This window comes from Xiphophorus maculatus, chromosome 6, assembly GCF_002775205.1.
Source record: "Xiphophorus maculatus strain JP 163 A chromosome 6, X_maculatus-5.0-male, whole genome shotgun sequence".
Classification (NCBI taxonomy): Eukaryota; Metazoa; Chordata; class Actinopteri; order Cyprinodontiformes; family Poeciliidae; genus Xiphophorus; species Xiphophorus maculatus.
The window spans coordinates 15,917,857-15,936,014 of NC_036448.1; the positions used below are offsets into that span (position 1 = coordinate 15,917,857).

Genomic DNA, 18,158 nt, shown 5'->3' on the forward strand with positions numbered 1-18,158 from the left:
GGCAGTGCCGATCTGTGGGTTGTGGCAACAGACAAAAATAGTTCAACAACATTTTCACAGCTGACCAAGGAATTCCTAAAGACTTTGGTAATCCAGTGACTAATGCCACTTCTAATACCAATATGACATTTGTGGTCTGATAAAACATTATAAGATATACACATTCATGTTCCAATCACAATGTACAGTAATTTCTATGCTTTAGATGTGAGCAAAAGCTGGCAAAAGAAAATTAATGCACCAAGGAATCAGTTGGAAAATGTAATAGGTTTTCAGCTATTTCACATACAACTTAAACTTTCCACATACAAGCTCAAACATCCTGTATTCTTTTTGAAGAGCAGTGAACACACCTTTCAGTGTTATTGGAGAAAGTCAACCACTTTCACAATGAGCGAGGCGTTTAAATAAAGTTAGAAGCAGAACAAAAAGTAAGAAGCTGATTAAGGACATTACTTTGTAGAGGGCGTGCTGTCTGCTCATCTGGATTGCCACTTCTAAACAGGAGTGAGACAGCAGATACTAGAAAGAACCATCTGTATTGGCTTTTTGGAGTGTAGAACATGCTGGATCTGGAATAGTTACCAGTCTTTTGAAATCTTAGAAGTGATTTAAGGGAGCCGTTGTTCTCAAACTAGAATTGCAATGCAATTTAAGTTCCACCTAACACCAGACATTTTAAAACTGTAGCACAACATAATGTTTTCATGGTGTAGTGTTAGTTGTAAAAAAAAAAAAAGATACAAAATGTTCTTATTCACAAGCCCTGGATGAGTGGTTGGAAGACATGGATCTCATTTTATTTGAAAGCTGAGTTTTTAATAATGATGGTACAATTCATAGAAATGTCCCCTGAAGTTGGAATCACTTCAGGAGAAGTGATTCCTGTGGTTTTACTGTAAAAAACACAGTAAAACCATTACATTAGCAGTTTTGATAATTGTGATCTTTTTAAATCTTTCACATACAATCATTTTGAATGTTGTGTTTGAACATAAAATGCAAAAAAAAAATCGTTAGCTTATATATTCTAATAGTAGTTGGCTTAACTATTATTGGCAAACTTGTAATCAAATCACACTACCTTTCAAACTTGGAAAAGGATTAAGAAGGCTACAAAGCCATTTCTCATTTTGACCTTAGAGGTAAATGGATCAGATAGTCACTATCCTGGCAGCTGGTTTACTCTAGTCCACTTTTGTTTTCACTGGGAATTTCCTTTCCTTCTCCGTCTTGAGACGTTGCAGATAAAGCTAATCTCAGTGTGGCTGAATAAGTCATGGCTCTAGATATGTATTAGCTCCAAATCCTTCCAAATAAGATCACCTTGCAAAAACTGTAGCAAAATGTTTTTTGGGTACTCTCATATGTAGCCCAATGTACCACAATTGGAAATACACATATTTACAGTTAGAAATATAAGATGCACAACAGTTTCAAATGCATCTCTCCGTACTTTCCAACTGCTTTCTTCCACACATGGCGTTTTGCCAGCCTCCTCTCTTGACCACAAAACCCTGATTAATACAGCTAATGGTGCTATTTTAACATTTACTGTCCAGTTTGCTTTGGTGTTTTAGGTTGATAGCAAAACTTAAATGCCAATAAGTAAAAAACAACAACAAAAAAAAAACATTACAAATGTCAACATGCCACTTGAAGATTAAAACTACAACTTCTAATTGTGTGAAAAACATCTTGACCTCATCACAATGATATTGACATGTTCTGGAAAAGTTAATAACTAAAGAAAGCATGTTGGCAACAAATAGGCTTGTTTTAAGAGTTATTCGATAGTTATTATTAATCCTCATTTAATCAAACAAGACCATCTGTTCTGGTTTTCTTTGAAGTCTTAAATTCAAAACAGCACATATGTGAGGGTATGCATTGAAATTGCTTCTGTAGCCTCACACTGGATTGTTTTAAATGGCAGATCTCTTATGTGCTGATAAAACACACCCACACAGATATACCAGCTTCCATAATGGATCTGCCATCCTCCCTCAGCAGTAATGAAAAAGATTTGAAACAAAGGAGGGTGGTACCTGAAAGCCAGACACTATGCACGCACATAGCTCAAATTGCCTATGCTGCTCCAGGGACTAAGATTGCCAGAAGAAAAAAAAAAAGTTTTAATACACTTGAATTGAATAAGATGGGAAAGAAAACAAAAAACAAAGTATATATAAAGTCTGAAAAAGAACATCATACCATCTATTAACATTGACAAACTGTCGCTCCCTTTGAGCAACCTTCCTCAGCATCATCTTAATATCTGAACACTGACAGCTTGTTAGGTAGTCAAGTATTCCAAACTCCAACGAAGCGCCTGGTGCAAACACGGAAATTAATTACCATTTTTTCACCTTATAACATGAGTCACGTTCCACACTCCCCCTCCTCTAACATCTGGGGAGATGTCACAGAGCTTCCACTAATCATGTTTGAAATCCGATTATGCTGCTTTCACACACTGAAAATGCAGAGAAGGCAAGCGGACAGATAGCGAAGGAGCATGCCTCCGAAATATCTATTACCCTATTAAAATGGCTGCAAGTGAGACCAGTAATTATTTGGAACTTGCATCTGGAATGATGAATGGCATGGAGGATGTGTTCAGCCCAACGCAGAACAGATCCATCTCTGGTGCACTGGAGGTCTGCACCCATCCACACTTAGCCCGCATTCTCCATCTTCAGATTAAAAGTCTACTTCAGACTCCCACAGAGTGTTGGGCTGAGTGATGGCCTGAATGTTTGTGAGTGTGTAGGAAGGATTATGCGTGTGTGTATGTGTATTTGCCCTTTTAGAAAAGGGAGAAGAAAAAAATCTGTCTTCCATTTCCTAACCCAGCTTGTATTCTCAGTGTGGTAGAACTAAAGTTTAAATAGTGATGAGATAGAGGGCAAGGAGGTATGCACTCAAATTAATGAGGATATTGTTTGGTTGCCATTGATTAAAATGTTTCCTAAGGCTGGCACATTAATTGCGTTATTAAAACATGCAATTGCCGATATGATTAAAAGATGTGATGATTTATGACAATAATAAGAGTTTGGAGGTGTGTGGGGTGGTTATTGAGGAGAATAACTGCTTATGACCTCAAAAATGGAGCAGAGGGAAAAGTTAGACCCCAATTTCATTATGAATCAGGGCACATTCAAAGATACAGACTACCACAAAGTCAGTTGCCACAGGCAACAACTGTGATATTTTAAATTGTAGGCAAAATTCAGAAATTGTCTCTGGCATAAAACGGTCAATAAATGTAGAGACGGGACAAGATGCAAATCAGAAATGGTCAAATTTCCCTTAATTGGTCCCAGTTGGAGTCTGGTGGGTGAAATAATGAAACATCAGAATTTCCTTTTCATTTAATGTATTAAAAACTAAGAACTCTGAAAAATTCACCAGCTAAAAGCTCATACCACCATGCCTTTTATGAGTTAAATGAATTCAGATAGAACATTTTAAATTATCTTAGAGTTCCATAATTTCAGGTTTGACTCAAAGCTACATACAACCTCTATTAAAAGAACATGGAACATATTTTCCTTTTTCACAGTCATTAGAAAAAAAAGTCTATATACAAATCAAAACTGTCTGAAATCGGCATCAGCAGATTTGGACTTCAAAGAAAACCAGAAATTTGCATCAGCCAGAGATAGCTCGACTGAGGCAGAAATTCACATTTCACTAACATGACACTTACCAATAGGAATGCATAAAGTAAATCCTTTTCATAACTCTTGGGATAAAATCCCAACCTGAACCGGTTTCATTTTTCGTCCAGCAGATTTGTGGTCTACAGCACTAATACAAACTATCAGTGTTCCTTTTATTTTTACATCAATGTAAATTTGGCACCCATTTTTTGAGATGATTTTATTACAGTTCAAACATACACATTTCTATAAGCATTGTAGCTTATAGAAATGTGTACAAGTTGTTCCTTTAAGCACAACGTTTGATGTGCTTTAAGGAAAAGCACATTGAAAGTTGTAAAAGCAAGCAAGATTGCATTTGTACTTGTTAATTAAGACACCACATGGCCAATATTTTAGAATCTTATTAGGGGTGCACTGATTTATCGTCCAGATGATTTATTGGCACAGATTTTCTTAATTTTGGGAGATCAATGATCAACTAATACTTACATATTAACCCCCGGATCTTATCTACCTCAACAAAGGTTTAAAATCAGCCACTGTCCTCTTCTGCTCTCCCCTAGAGATTTGACTGACAAACCTGCCCACTAGGTCGTGTCTGCATGTTTGCAATTAATAATAACTCCACTGTTACCAACTCAGCGACTTTCTTGCTATATTTAGCAACCAAAATCAGAATTGGCAGGTCAGGCTTTTTAAAAGATTGGTAATCGGCGGTCGGCCAGAAAACTGTAATTGGTGCAGTCCAAAATCTTACAGCAATAATTACTTACTTATGCAACTTAATGGTAACTTTTTCCTTATAGGGAGTAAGAATCCAGTAACACACAAATGAAAACATTATGGCTGTACTTTTATGTGTATCATTACTTCTATGAGCAGCAGAGATTGTTAAATAGGCATATTCAGATATCCACCATCTTTAAGAGAGGTTAAATGTCTGGAGCAGGAACAGAGCCGGCCTTTAGCTGCAGCTTTCTTTCCAAGCATCAGCGCAGACAGACATGACATGTGCTGGGCTTTTTTTTTGGTCAAATTTCACTCATCCTCTGCCAAATACAATGCTGACATGCGGAACAAAAACTAACAGATGAGCAGCTTTCTCCAGCTCACACAGATGCTTCCCATATTGCCCTGCTTAAAAATAGGCGTGCCCTCCTCTGGAATACAAAGCTGTGACCTCAGAGTTAAACTTTACTTAAAGCTATTCTGCATCTGATCTTACCCTTCACTGACCATGCTGATATAACATTTGTGCTTCTGGTAAATTGACACATTCAGTTCTAATTAAGCAAGCATCCATCCTGTCTCATGGAACACCTGCTGCAATTCAGGGAAGCAGTCATCTGTGAATGTACAGCAGGCATAAAATGCATTATTTATTTGCTGTAAGAGCAGGAATGATCGTTTTGCATTTCCAGAGCATTAATATCAGGCACAAAAAACAAGTGACAGAGCATTACAGAGAAGCCAAGATTATTCACCTGTGTGGGAGGCATCATTTTGACTTGTGTCACCCATTGTTGCTGAGTGGTGGTGTCTACAGCCTTGATCAGCAAGGGCGAAGCAGGGGCTGGAGTGCGCTGAAGAGTCCTTGCAGCGTAAACTACTCCGTTGTCCTCTATCCGAAAGTCAGATGGATTGCTGCATTCAAACCGCACCAGACCACCTCTGCCACAGCTGACAAACTTCACTGCAAGAGAAAGCAGCACAAGGATTTTGGTTTAAAATTAGACAAACAGAGGGAGAAGCTGGGAATATAGACAAAAGGACTGAAAAAGACTCAGTGAGACAGAAAGCCCACAAAGGTTTTCTGATACTTCTTGCTTATACATTATTCACTTCAAGCTGTTGCCCAAAGGTACAGATCCAAACAGGTGAAGTGGAGGAAAAAACAGAGGAGAACAAAGTTAAGGTAAAACAGGGAGTGTGCTGTTTAAGGTCTATTAAATGTATGAAACCCCCTCAAAACAATATATTTAAAACATGATGTGGACAACACTGAATGCCTTGCAGTCTTAAGCTTTGTAAAAAAGAACAAAGTTTGAATATTTTAACATATGAAATGCTGGAAAGGTTTCAAGTTTTTTGCTTCAGCAAAGGCCATCGCATGCTAGTTTTGTCCCCTGTGACATACAGGGATGACTACGATCCTCGACTCTACGAGATACAAGATTGGAGTTTGATGTTTATTTCATAAAGAGCACACGGAAATCCAAAACTTGGGGAGTACACATCCAGTCACAGAAGACAGGTGGCTCACGGGGGGCTCGTGTCCCACAGGTGCCAAAGCAACAGGGGTACAACATTGTTTCATGTTACGACTGAGTGACAGTGCAACACACGCCACATATATACACACAGCGTCCAACACACAAACACCTCAGCAGCAAAAAGCTTCATTTACATGTACGGAAATGTTTTGTTGTGTTGCTTAGAAAGATTATAACATGACCATATATCATTTATATCAAGACTACACTGAAGCTGTCATGAATTATTAAACAGATGTGAAACTACTTAACAAAACAAAAACAAAAAAAGCAGTGAATGTGGGCACATCATCTTCTTAGGGCTAATACCTTCGGGACCCAGTGATGTCTACAGAGTATCATCCGTGCTTTGAGAGCATAAAATTTCTCTGAGCTCAAGGAAAAGATACAGCCGACCAGTTTGGGGTCAGAAGAAAACCACAAGTACACCACATCCTGGAAGTATTAAATTTTTCAATGATGTGGGTAACGTTAAAGTATTTGCTGAATAACAACCTGCAGGTTACACAAAACTGCCATTCAGCCAAAACGTTGCCTTACAGCACACAGAATAAATTTTATAAAGCTAAACTTTCGACAATGGAAATGCAGGGTGGCAGCGTTTTTATTTTAGGCTACAATACCGGCCAGCTCCTTACTGCCTATTTCAGTTCAATTACCCTTGACCAATTAGCTTTTTTTTCCTCCACCCTTTGAACTTGGCAATGCTGACATCAGATAAATGACTCTCTCTTTCTGATGGTTTGGCTTTTAAACCAGGTGCCTGTAAGCTCAAAGCCCTCAGGCAATCACCAACCATCTCAAGTCAGCAGCAGATACTCAGACGGAGGTAGAATACAGAGTAAGGGACTGTCAAAATAACTCACAATGCAGCAGAAGGCTGTCAGAAAATTTAGGAAACTTCACAATTCTCAAAGTGGGCATAGTCTTAGACAATTTTGACTGCATCCTTAAGAAAAGAGTTTATCCCAAAAAAAAGTGAGTCTGGCAATTATATGACATTAACATCCCCCAAAAATAATGAAACGCATCGAAATCAAGTAGTTACAAAAGGCATTAATAGTGACTTTAAAAAAAAAAACAAAAAAAAAAACTGCCTGCTTGGATTTTAATTGATTCATTTTAATACAAGAAAATACAGAACAGAATTTAACTTGTTTGTTCTAGCCTACTTACTTTGACTGGTAATTAATTATTTATAAGAGGAGCAAAGAAAAAAAATCACTGTGTGAAAGCAGTTTTTCTAAAACAAAACGGAAAGAAATCTGCATAGGTAGCATTCTGAAAACAGTATTCATGCATCTTCCAATGGAAATATAGATAATTAAACTCAAAGATTTCCAACACTGCCAACACTCCATGTTCTCTCACCACCACCTTCCACTGAGGAGTGTTGCTGTTACTGTAAAAAAGTACTATTTTAAGTACTGTGCATTAACTGATTGGAAAATAAAACTCTTTAGTTTTCCGGCTTACCAGCCATAGGCCAAATTAGCTGATTTCAGTCATCAGTCAATATCAGAATGCATTTCTATAAAGAAAAATATCCATTTTAGTTTTCTGTTGCCAGGGTGATCAATAGCTAAATATTTAAACAACAACATATTTTCATCGGTCTTAAATAGGTCAACCAAAAAATGGCCTCATTCTGTTCTTGCAGTTTTAACTAAACTGTGTTCAGTTTACTTGCTTTTAAGAGGCTGTTCTATAGCCAGTGTTAACAGCAAAAGTTACACTGATAATGTATAGGAATGTCCCACATGCATTTATTCATTCTTCGGGCTCTAGTGGCCTAAAAAAACCACACAAATGCCAAATAAGTGATTCAGTTGCAGGATATCCATCTCCAGATGAATAGGCTCCCTAAGGTAAAGTGTGAGAAGAGATCTTGGTTGCCACACCCTGTTACACATATCATGGGCAGGACGATAAAGGCTCGATTTGGGCAGAAATGCCGATGCAGCACAGAGAAGAGCTGGGAGTAAAAAAAAAAAAAAAAAGGGGGGGGGGGTGAGCAAGAGGGGGAAACAGGCATGTCAGCAGAAAGGACTGTCCAACTAATGCCCTGAACCAGAGCCCAAAATTACCTCCAACTCAATGATCCCATTCACAGCTTGGACGCACCCCCCTCCAAAGCCCTCCCTTGCTGGACAACACAAAAACCCCCTGTAACCTCTCCATGGTCCAAGAGTGCCTCTCTATTGTCTGTACATCACGTGATAACTCTAACTCAGACAGACACAAATAGTTTGCAGAGAAAAGGAGAGGGCAAGACATTTAATTTGGGGCACAGAATGTGAACTCTTTGGCTCCACAGAGGCAAAGAAAATGTTCCAGAATCTCATCTTTAATTCCTGCCTGCCAACTGCACTCGCTGGAAGCCAGCATACCTAACTTCCACTAATGTGCTGTTAATGCGACAAGACTGAAACCTCTCATGTGAGATCATCCCAGTATGCCATCATTTCATCTGAGAAGTGAGGTCACTGACAGTTGAGAAATACCCAGCATAGGTGTTTCATCAGCAGCTGCAGATATACGTGTACTAGTGCAAATACTCCGGTGTCAATCTCCTGACCTAACCCTAACAAATCGCTCTACACTCCTGGACCGAATGCATAATTCACAAATGAATTTGACCAGGGTTAGTAGAGCCGGTCTGAACCTGGCAGTGATACAACAGAATATGAATCAAAGGCTCACACTGAATGACATCCAAGCCAGCACCACCGTTTATTCAATCCTGTTGAGCCCCAATGGAGCTTGCTCTGTGCTACCTCATTTCAAACTGCTGTGATATGAAATTCTAAGCTGGTTCTAAACTGGGGAGAACACAGCAAATTAAGGTCAGCATTCTCTAGCTATGGACAGACTTTTAGTGCAAACCACTAAAAAAAATATCCCTAACAGCATATTCTGTAATCGGCCAATTATTGCTTGAACTGCTAAAAGCACAATGTGCTAATGGAACACAAAGTAAGATTGCTGCTTGCTTTGCGTAATTGCTCATGCATATGTTCTTTTTTAGTATGGTGTTTTTTAGGCTATCATTATGAAAGCATATTTTACAGCTTTAGGCTTGGTAAATAAAACCATTGTGTAACATAATTTTTCCTATTCCTCTTAATTAGAGACGTTTTTCTAAAGGCGTTTCAAGTATGCTTTGTTTGTAAGAAGATCAGTCCATCAGAAAAATACTGGACTGACTTATGACTGAATATGCCTCTGTTATGAAATACTGCAGTATGAAAAGCTGTGATGAAGGTATAGTCGCGTTTTCCATAAATAACATTCTTCAGAGCCAGTAAACAGTTTGTAGTCCAAGCTTTACTATGAGAATGATGATAGTTAATTTTGCCAGTCTAAACACTTGAAGGGCCCTTCAAGTGCATGCATTTATAGATTGACATTCAATATGCAGGGGGATTTGCATGAAAAAAAACAAAACAAAAAAACTGGTCTTTGTGCAATGCTGCTACCAATTAAGATAGCTGAAGAAGAATAGCAGTGCTTAGAAAAATATAACAAGCAGCCAGCTCATTTTTCTAGCTTGATTGTAGTGACCAATCCTCAATTCTGGAAAGGCTTTCAGAAACATATTGACACTGTACTGCTTTATCACAAAACACACGATTATCCAAACCGGGGAGAATTAGGCCATAAGTAAGAAATGTATGTTTTATACCAAATGCTGATTTTTATGCCTTAAGGGTACAACAAACTGGCTCTGAGGATAAATAAACATTCCTAATTGGATTGACTGATACTTTTTCAAATGACATCTAAAAATGTACACAGTTGTTCTCTAGGTTAAAATCATCTAATTTTAACAAATGCCTTTTTTTCCTTAAATCGTTCCTTAGATTTGCTCCACATCTTTATTAGGCCATTCTAAATGCTAGAAAAAGCTATCCTTTAAAATTTGACCACTATAATCTTCCCATACAAGTAGTTTCCAAGTACATTTCCTTCCTGTTGTAAAACAGGGCTCACTTAACGGAAAATGTGTTTTAGTTGGGTTTTTTTGTTTGTTTTTTAATAAGCAGCATTTGTCATTTGAAAATTAGCAGCCTCTTTGGGTTTATAGTCTATATGAACACCAGGGGAAACAATTATTTAAGGGCTTTGTTGAGTAAACAAAATGATTCTGTGTTTTCCATCACGCTGACAGTCGGGTATTGTGTGGATTAACATGCCACTGGAGCCAAGAACTGATAAGGCTAAGCTACATCCTTCTGCAGTTATCAGTGCATAGCTACCAGGAATTTGTTCTGCGGGTTATTGAGACCAGCAACTTGATAGAGAGGCTTTAGAGAGAAACATAATGATCACAATGCCAAGATGTCAACCGCTTATCAACTATGATAGTCATTTTTACTTCAAGTCATGTATGCATATGTGCATACATATTTATACTGTTACCTGACTGCACTAACTAGGTAAAAATCTATTATACAACATACAATTTTAGAATAGCCTTATAATATAGTAATACACAGCACAATCAAAATTCACATGGTTCTATTTTATCTCCACAATCTGTTATGCTTTTTAACATTTCAACCTTGTCTATTTCTTCAACCAAAAATACTTCTAGGTTTTAAATTTGAATTTGTCAATGTAAAATGGATGGTACAAACAAGACTAATATGAGAGGTCAATGGCCAGAGATGATTTAGGATTTTTTTTAAAAAACTAGAACTTATAAGATATAATAAATGCATACATTTTAAATTATTTCTGTATTTCCAGGTTAGTGTCTGCAGACTAGTGTTCACGGTCACACCCATGGTGGGATTCTGGAAGATGTGGGCTCCTGGCCTAGTGCCTGTTAAAGTCTCCTATACTTCGATCCGTATGAAATCTGTTTTATTCCGCCCCCCACTTCCCTCTTTCTCCATTTTTATTTTTCTGAATTTCACTTTTTCCCCACCCCATTCTAACCACATTTATTGGCATGAATAAAAGCAGTTCAACAAATCAATAGGCAGAGGTCTATGTTTTCCATTATTCAAGTTTTACAAGTATAACAATTCGCTATGAATCAGGAGAAACTTTAAATGGTTTTACAAGTTGTTCACAATCATTTGACTGTCACTGTTTTAATCATGAGCAAAACTAAGAATCTGAAGCTTAACATTTTTAAACAGTTGAACTTAAGACACAAATGTATGTCATACAAAAAAATCCTGCAAACTGTAAACTGTACACTTCCATATTAATCAGGACCTTGTTCATTTCTATTTCTTACATCGGTCACAGACATCTCCATTGAAGTAATCACTGTCAGTCTTTCGGTGTAAAGCTCATGTTCCTGCAGCTGCAAGGATGGCGGTGTTTCAGTGAGTTTTCTTTTTCTTTTGCCATGGCTGACCTTTTTTTTGTCTGTGTGGAGAGGAGAGCTAAGTAGACCCAAATAGACCTGTCACAATAACAAATTTTGCTGAGCGATTAATTGCCACAAAAATTATTGCGATAAATGATAATATTGTTTGAAGACCTTTTTACACTGATTTAATGGAAATGACGTAATAATGCATGCGATTTCCTGCCAAAGATAGATACATTTTATTTTCAAAAGAACACTTAACACTGGAGCTGATAAACAAAACAAAACAACCAAAAATAAAATGCATTCTCAGTCTCCATCAACAAAAAATGCACTTGAATAAAAACTGAACAATATAAAGATAAAGTGGAAATAAATACTGCATTCAACCAAAAGAGTGCAGATTATGAAGTCTGTATTCTATATTGCCCTTCAGTAATCATTAGCTTTAAATAGAGAAGATGGGTACATCTGACTACCCTGATGCAATAGTTCACACTACACGATTTTTTGCCCCGATTTTCCCCTTACGACAATCTTAGAACGTTGGGTGTTCTAAGATTGCCGATTTCGTAACCGATCATCCTGTAATGCGTGATGTGTTACGGTAGATAGTCGTGGCTGCTCCGATCTAAATCAGGGTTCCCTGACTGGGAGCATTAACACAGCCTGTTGAATGTGACGGGCAGCCAATAGGAAGCGCGGATTCACCCTTAGCGCTTTCTGAGGGGAAATTACGGAAGGAATCCCAAGCAGCTGACACAGCGCAACCTGAAGTCCAGTGGACATTGGAGATGTATGTGGAAACAACAATAATGTTTATTCAACATTTCATGCAAATAAAATAGAAATGACAAGGGAAGTAGTTGGAGCGAAATTGCAGTAGCAATGTCGCTCCAACTACGAGCGAGCGAGATGTGAGGTAGCAGTTTATCAACTGCAGTAGCAGTTGATAAATTGCTGTTCTTCGTTGACGTGACATAAATAAGTTATAATGATTTTCATTCAGTCAGGACTTGCTGACACTAGCCACATGCATTGCAGGTAGATTGTAGTAAAGCACTGATTGATGCCTGGTTTTAAAATTAGTTAACTGGATTTGTAGCCATTATTTTGTGCCCATTGTAGGACACCACACGGCACGATCGAACTGTTATACCTAGAATTTCTGTTGGCTAATGTGTGGTCTCTCAGGTTTTGAAAATGGGCCGACAATAGGCCGGCAACTCTAAGATCGTGTAGTGTGCGCTGGGCATTACACTAAGGAAATGAGGAAGGGAGAGGTTAGTGGAGATCACTGGAGTTGAGCCTTTTTTCATTCAGTGTCATCAACAGAAAGAGAAAAAGGCCGGAAGAAACGATAAAGCCAATAATTAAAATTAGGTTAATAGTTTTAATTTATCGTGCGGTTAACTGATTTATCGCAACAGGCCTAGACCCAAACCTCCCCTAAGTAAGTAACAACCGGTAAATGCTGTAAAGCTTTTCCTGTTCTGAAATATTAGCAAAATCTGTGAAATTCCACATTTTATTGTGAACTCCATTGAGTCATGATGCACGATGCGCCATTGTGCATTTTGTTTAAATTGTACCATTCCATCTGCGTTGTCTGCATCACCGAAATCATAGGGTCCTATAAGAAATCTTTAGTATGTTAAATATGTCATTCATGCAACTAGCATCACAAACAGTTTCAGGATGTATGTTATCTGCTGGGTGGGATAAGACTAAGAACTAAAGCAAAAATGCTTGACCGGATTTGAATCCGAGCTTGGATCAGCAGTGCAACAGGGCCGTTAGTTTCGAACTAGTAAGTCACAACTCTAGGCCAATAACGTGTGCCTTAAACAATTTCCTTTCACTCATCTAAATTATATTATTTCAATCAACATTGAAGATTTAATTTTCTGAATTAAATCTTTATCCAAGAAGATCTACAAATTTTCTTATTCAGACAAAAATACAAAAACATGACACAAAGTGTAATGTTAACTATTCCAAGTCAGCATTATAATCTCAGGAATAAATGAAAATTGACTCCACAGCAGCTTATATAAAATAAGTAAAAAAATTTGAAGGCCCCTAAAACCTCAAGGCTCTGGCCAAAGTCCAACAGAGGTGATAATGCTAATTTTAGAAAATGCTCCTGTGCTCTGTACATCCATCACTGCAGTGCCATGGGGTTGTCACGGTGCCATCTCAGGCATTTTCAGCAGGACGAAAAGTTAAACCTCATTCCTGAAGTCCTGAGGGGAGGAATATGCAACCATAAATCATTCTCTTTCCTCTAACAAAAACTTAGAGCTGTTTAAATAAGAGGAAAAGCCTTTACTTTCAAATTATTCAGAATCTTAAAATAATCTGTAAGAGCACAGGCAGTTCCATTTTGATAGGGTGAAGTGTGGAAGACATTTAAATAAATGCTTTGCCTAAATTAGATGACAAAGCAGGTGTTACATTACTTGATCTTTTATTTGGAGGTTAATACTAAAAAGGCTAAAGACAAGTCTTCAAGGAAAGCAGCCAGCTGGTTTATTAGCTTGTCACCATGAGCCCCCATGCCTGTGGTTTCAAGCGGAGCTGATGTCTTCAGAGGAGGCTGATCATGAGGGCCAGGCTCTAAAAGTACCTCAATGCAACCTGTAATGTCACATTATTGGGCTCTTTTGATCTCCAAACCATGGAATCAAAGCCATTTAGTGCCTCCCCTTGATCATTTGTGTCAAAATACCATCACGAAAATCAAAGAGGCAGAAAAACATTCGGTGACCAGGGATGAGATAACCTCTACTGGCATTTTGACTGTGTCTTGCAAGACTTTTTAATGGCAGTAGAAGATGTTTTTCAGATGCCGAGTTGTTATGGAGTGGAAATGTAGGGATGGGCTGCATGTTTGTGCTTAGAACTGTACCAATTATTGTTTCTCAGAAAGCAAAAACACAATAAGTGCATGATGCTGCATTTACTGCTTACAAAGAATATATATACACACACACACTTTTAAAACACAAGAAAAGCAAGTGTGTGGTCAGAATGTGGTGGGTTGCAAGACAGATGTGTGTGCAAAAGCATTACGGGGTTTAGCTAAAGCTTGGAACATATTGTATCAATCAAATCCTGACCACTAACATATTGGCTGTGCATGCAGCAAAGAATTAACAAATGGCCTCATTTTGGGATTAGGCAGAATGAACAGCTGATGATAAATTATTCTACAGGAGTGGCTTAATAGAACATGGAAAACCTCATACCACTATTATATGTGAAGAAGCAGCTTACCAAGCTGTTGTAACTGTGGCTGTAAAGATGCAAAATTTCCAAACGAAAAGTAAAGCTATTAAAATGTTTGAGGGTGGGGAGTCAATTCCATCACCTCAAAGTAAATCAGTCTGAACCGTTTGTCCATGAGAGAGAGAGACAAAAAAAGTCCTAAATAAGACTAACATATTGGTTAGTCTTATTTAGGACTTTATTCAGTCAGACATTGAATAAAGTCAGACTGTGTTGTATCTCTGTATATGCACATATTAAATAAAATACGCCGAACACATTCCAAGACAATTAACAGACAGACAAGACCTTTACTGGGAGACAACAAGCCACACACTTAATTAAAACTTTGATTTGCGCTGGACAAAGGTTTCCACAAATGAACGTTCAAGAAGACAAAGCTATTTCCCAGGAGATTGACCACAGAGCAACCCATTTGTACGTTATCAGTTTTGATAAGATTAGCACAGTTGTTTATTAGAATGTGATTAAATTCTGACAAATTGCCTAACCTATTGTGTCAGCACTTGACAAGGAGTTCATTTAATGCTGAAAGGGAACGGATTCAACCAATGTGAATAATGACCACAGGGCATGATGGGTGCCGATGGCCTCTTTTCGAATGAGACATGCCCCCCGTACCATGTCACTCTGCCACCACACCTTTACACATTCATTACAACAACAAGAGTAACCAGCCAGAATAAACATGATGGTGGAGATAGGTAAAAGTCAATGCGGTGTAACAGGACAAGAATAATATTCGGTTTTATATGCACCACTTCCCGCAGCCTCTTTAATGAGTTGTGTTTACACATTCACACGTGAGTGGAAGTTAAGATGGCCTGCATAAGTAGGCACAAAAACATAAAGGAATCCAGCTAGACGTACAGAAACTAGAACAACTAGGCATAAGAGGAAGTTGAATTTTGTTTATATAGAGAGTACAAAAGGTTTTCTATTCCAAAGTCTCCATTTTCATTTGACCATTTGCAATGTTAACTTTTGATGGAGAGATTCATGCTAGAATACCTCTGGACAACAGGACACACTGGGAAGCAGTCATTCACCGTTACAAACCACTTTCTAATGTACCCGCAATGGCTTAAGACCAAGTCACACAAAACTCTAGCCTCTTACAGATGTCATGAAAAAAGAAAGTAGCCACAGCAACAATAAAACGGGTGGTTGCTGTTAAATTTGAATTTTAATACTGACACGATCTCTATTTTAAGATTCCATACTGTTCCACATGCAGGTCATGGCCCCAAGCAAGCATGTAATAAATAAAAATGTACCTAAATGTACATTTCATCAAGTGAACATGTTCATAAAAAATATTTTCTATAAATCTTAAGTCTTAGAAGCTCATCGACGCTCATTTTTCGGTCTAGACTTGAAAAGTGTTAAAAATCAAATTCAATACCTTTTTCAATACCTGACTTTTCAACACTGCATACAAACTTTATACTTTTGATTCACTCCATATATATATATATATATAAGGATGAGCAGGTTTTTATTTATATCTCTATACTTAAAATGTCAGGCTGGTTGTGGGGGTTGTCATTGCCGTTTAATTGTTTGTCTCAATTTTCTTGAAGTTCTCTCCAAGTTTCTTCAGTTCTTAAGATGAAATCTGCACCATTACATAACTGAGAATTAATGCCATCCATGCAACCAATTAAAAGTGTTTGACTTCAGCTCGCCCGACAAAATGTATTTGCTTACCTTGTCATAGTATTATCGTTTGTGTTAATTTTTGCCAGTTAACCTCAAAAACCATAGGACTATTTTTCAGTTGTCATTTTGGGTCTCAAAAGCAGAAGAATGACCTACTTGGCAGATAACCTACCATTTTAGATATCTTGATTGTTCATCTTCACCTGCTTACATGTCATGTCTGTTAAATCATTTTGTACTCCAAATTTGTTAATTTGTAAAATAGTTAGCTTTTTTACAGAAATTATGCAGTTAAATCTTTGTATAAAATTTCTTGATGGAGTTCTATTACACCCAATTTCCATAATTTGTATTCTAATTTCTAAAATTATAAAATAGCATCTTCCAAAAAAAAAAAAAAACATCTTAAAGACATTCTGGTTTTTAATGAGCTGTTTGATGTTGCCATTGTCATTTTTAGTCCATCTTGTATGGCATTCAGAAAATGTATTAAGACAAATTTAGAAGTTCACTCATTCAACAGCTGAGATCTGCTACAAACAAAAACTTCCGCACTTTACCATATGCACACCGGATGAATATGATTAACATGTCCTTAGGCAAAATAAATTGCAACCATATTCCAGTCAATGATGACTCAATACTAAAGTACATGCAAGCGACTGCTGATGAAAAAGACCTGATGTATGCTCTCTGCCTTAATAAGAAAAAGAAGTCTGCCTGTTTTGCATAGCTCTGTCAATCAAGCACAAATGCAAATTACAAGCTCAGGTAAAGACTGACACAGTTCACTGCATCCAATTACAAATGTAACCACACACACAAACATCTTGCCAGCTTTAATTTCTACTTTTTTCTTAAAAATAAATATGGATTTGAACATATATTTATAATTCATTCATGCAGCCAGCTAACATACTGCATTGCTGCATTTACTATGGATAGCCCACAGAATTCATTCTCTGCCTTCTGCTTTCAAGAAGTCAGGGTATGGAAAGAAAACAAAGGGGAGGAATGTGAATCCTGCTTGGCCAGGAAACAAAAGCGGCAGACAAAGGAAGATGAGGCTGGCAGTCTCTGGAGAAGACTATAATGCAAGATCTATGCTGCTTTTGTGTCTCAAGCTAAAGAAAAATGATTCGAGTTGCACACAACAAAGAAAACATACTGAATTCTGTTTTTTTTCTTCCCCTTTACACAGAACTGAATTGTTCAGATGTATAATGATTTGGAAACTGGTTTACCTTCTAAATTTAAAAGACAAAACATTAATACATCTCAGTGTATTTTCTGGAGGTGTGAACCAAACAGTGTGACAACTGCTTACCTATATTTTTCTTTTTACTCACATGCCCTACACCACTCATCACAAAGCACATCAATCTCTCAGAAGCACCTTTATAAAAGCAAACTATGGATCACTTTTCTTTTTTTTGGAATTGAAAGGAGTTGTGAAAAAAGTCAAGAAAAAAATCATCATCGGAACATTGATGAGAAGGAAAAAAATTACATAGAAGTGTTAGGCTAGCGGCGAATATACAAAGAATCTACATCTGTAATTTCACTTTTGAATCAATATGTGCCAGATTCAGTTTGGCATGCAATCATCCAATACTTAAAGAAAAAAATGAAAAAAATAACAGAAGGAAGACTAAGGCTGGGTCCAACACTTCAAGCAGAAACTTTCATATCAGCACCCGCATGGGTTTTCAAAAATGTGACAGCTTGTTACTAAAGGAAGTAAGCAAACAGAGGAGTATTCAACTGTTTGTATATTCATATTAATTGTCTTAATATGTTAAGCAAGCTGATTTTTTTCTCCCATCTTTGTACTTAGTTCATTACTGAAAAGATAAAGCCAGTACTTTGATGCTTCTGACCGCTAACTCACTTTGACCTGAGTGACCCTCCCCCCACATGTAGTTTGTGCTT

At 37.5% G+C, this 18,158-nt stretch overlaps 1 protein-coding gene across 1 annotated transcript in view; it reads right to left on the reverse strand.

Moving 5' to 3' along the window:
- cdh2 (cadherin 2) overlaps nt 1-18,158 on the reverse strand; it is a 77,458-nt gene that overhangs the window by 26,907 nt on the left and 32,393 nt on the right. The window contains exon 3 of the mRNA XM_005796028.3: nt 5,156-5,364. Coding sequence (XP_005796085.1) covers nt 5,156-5,364 — 209 coding nt within the window. The remainder of the gene's footprint in view (nt 1-5,155; nt 5,365-18,158) is intronic.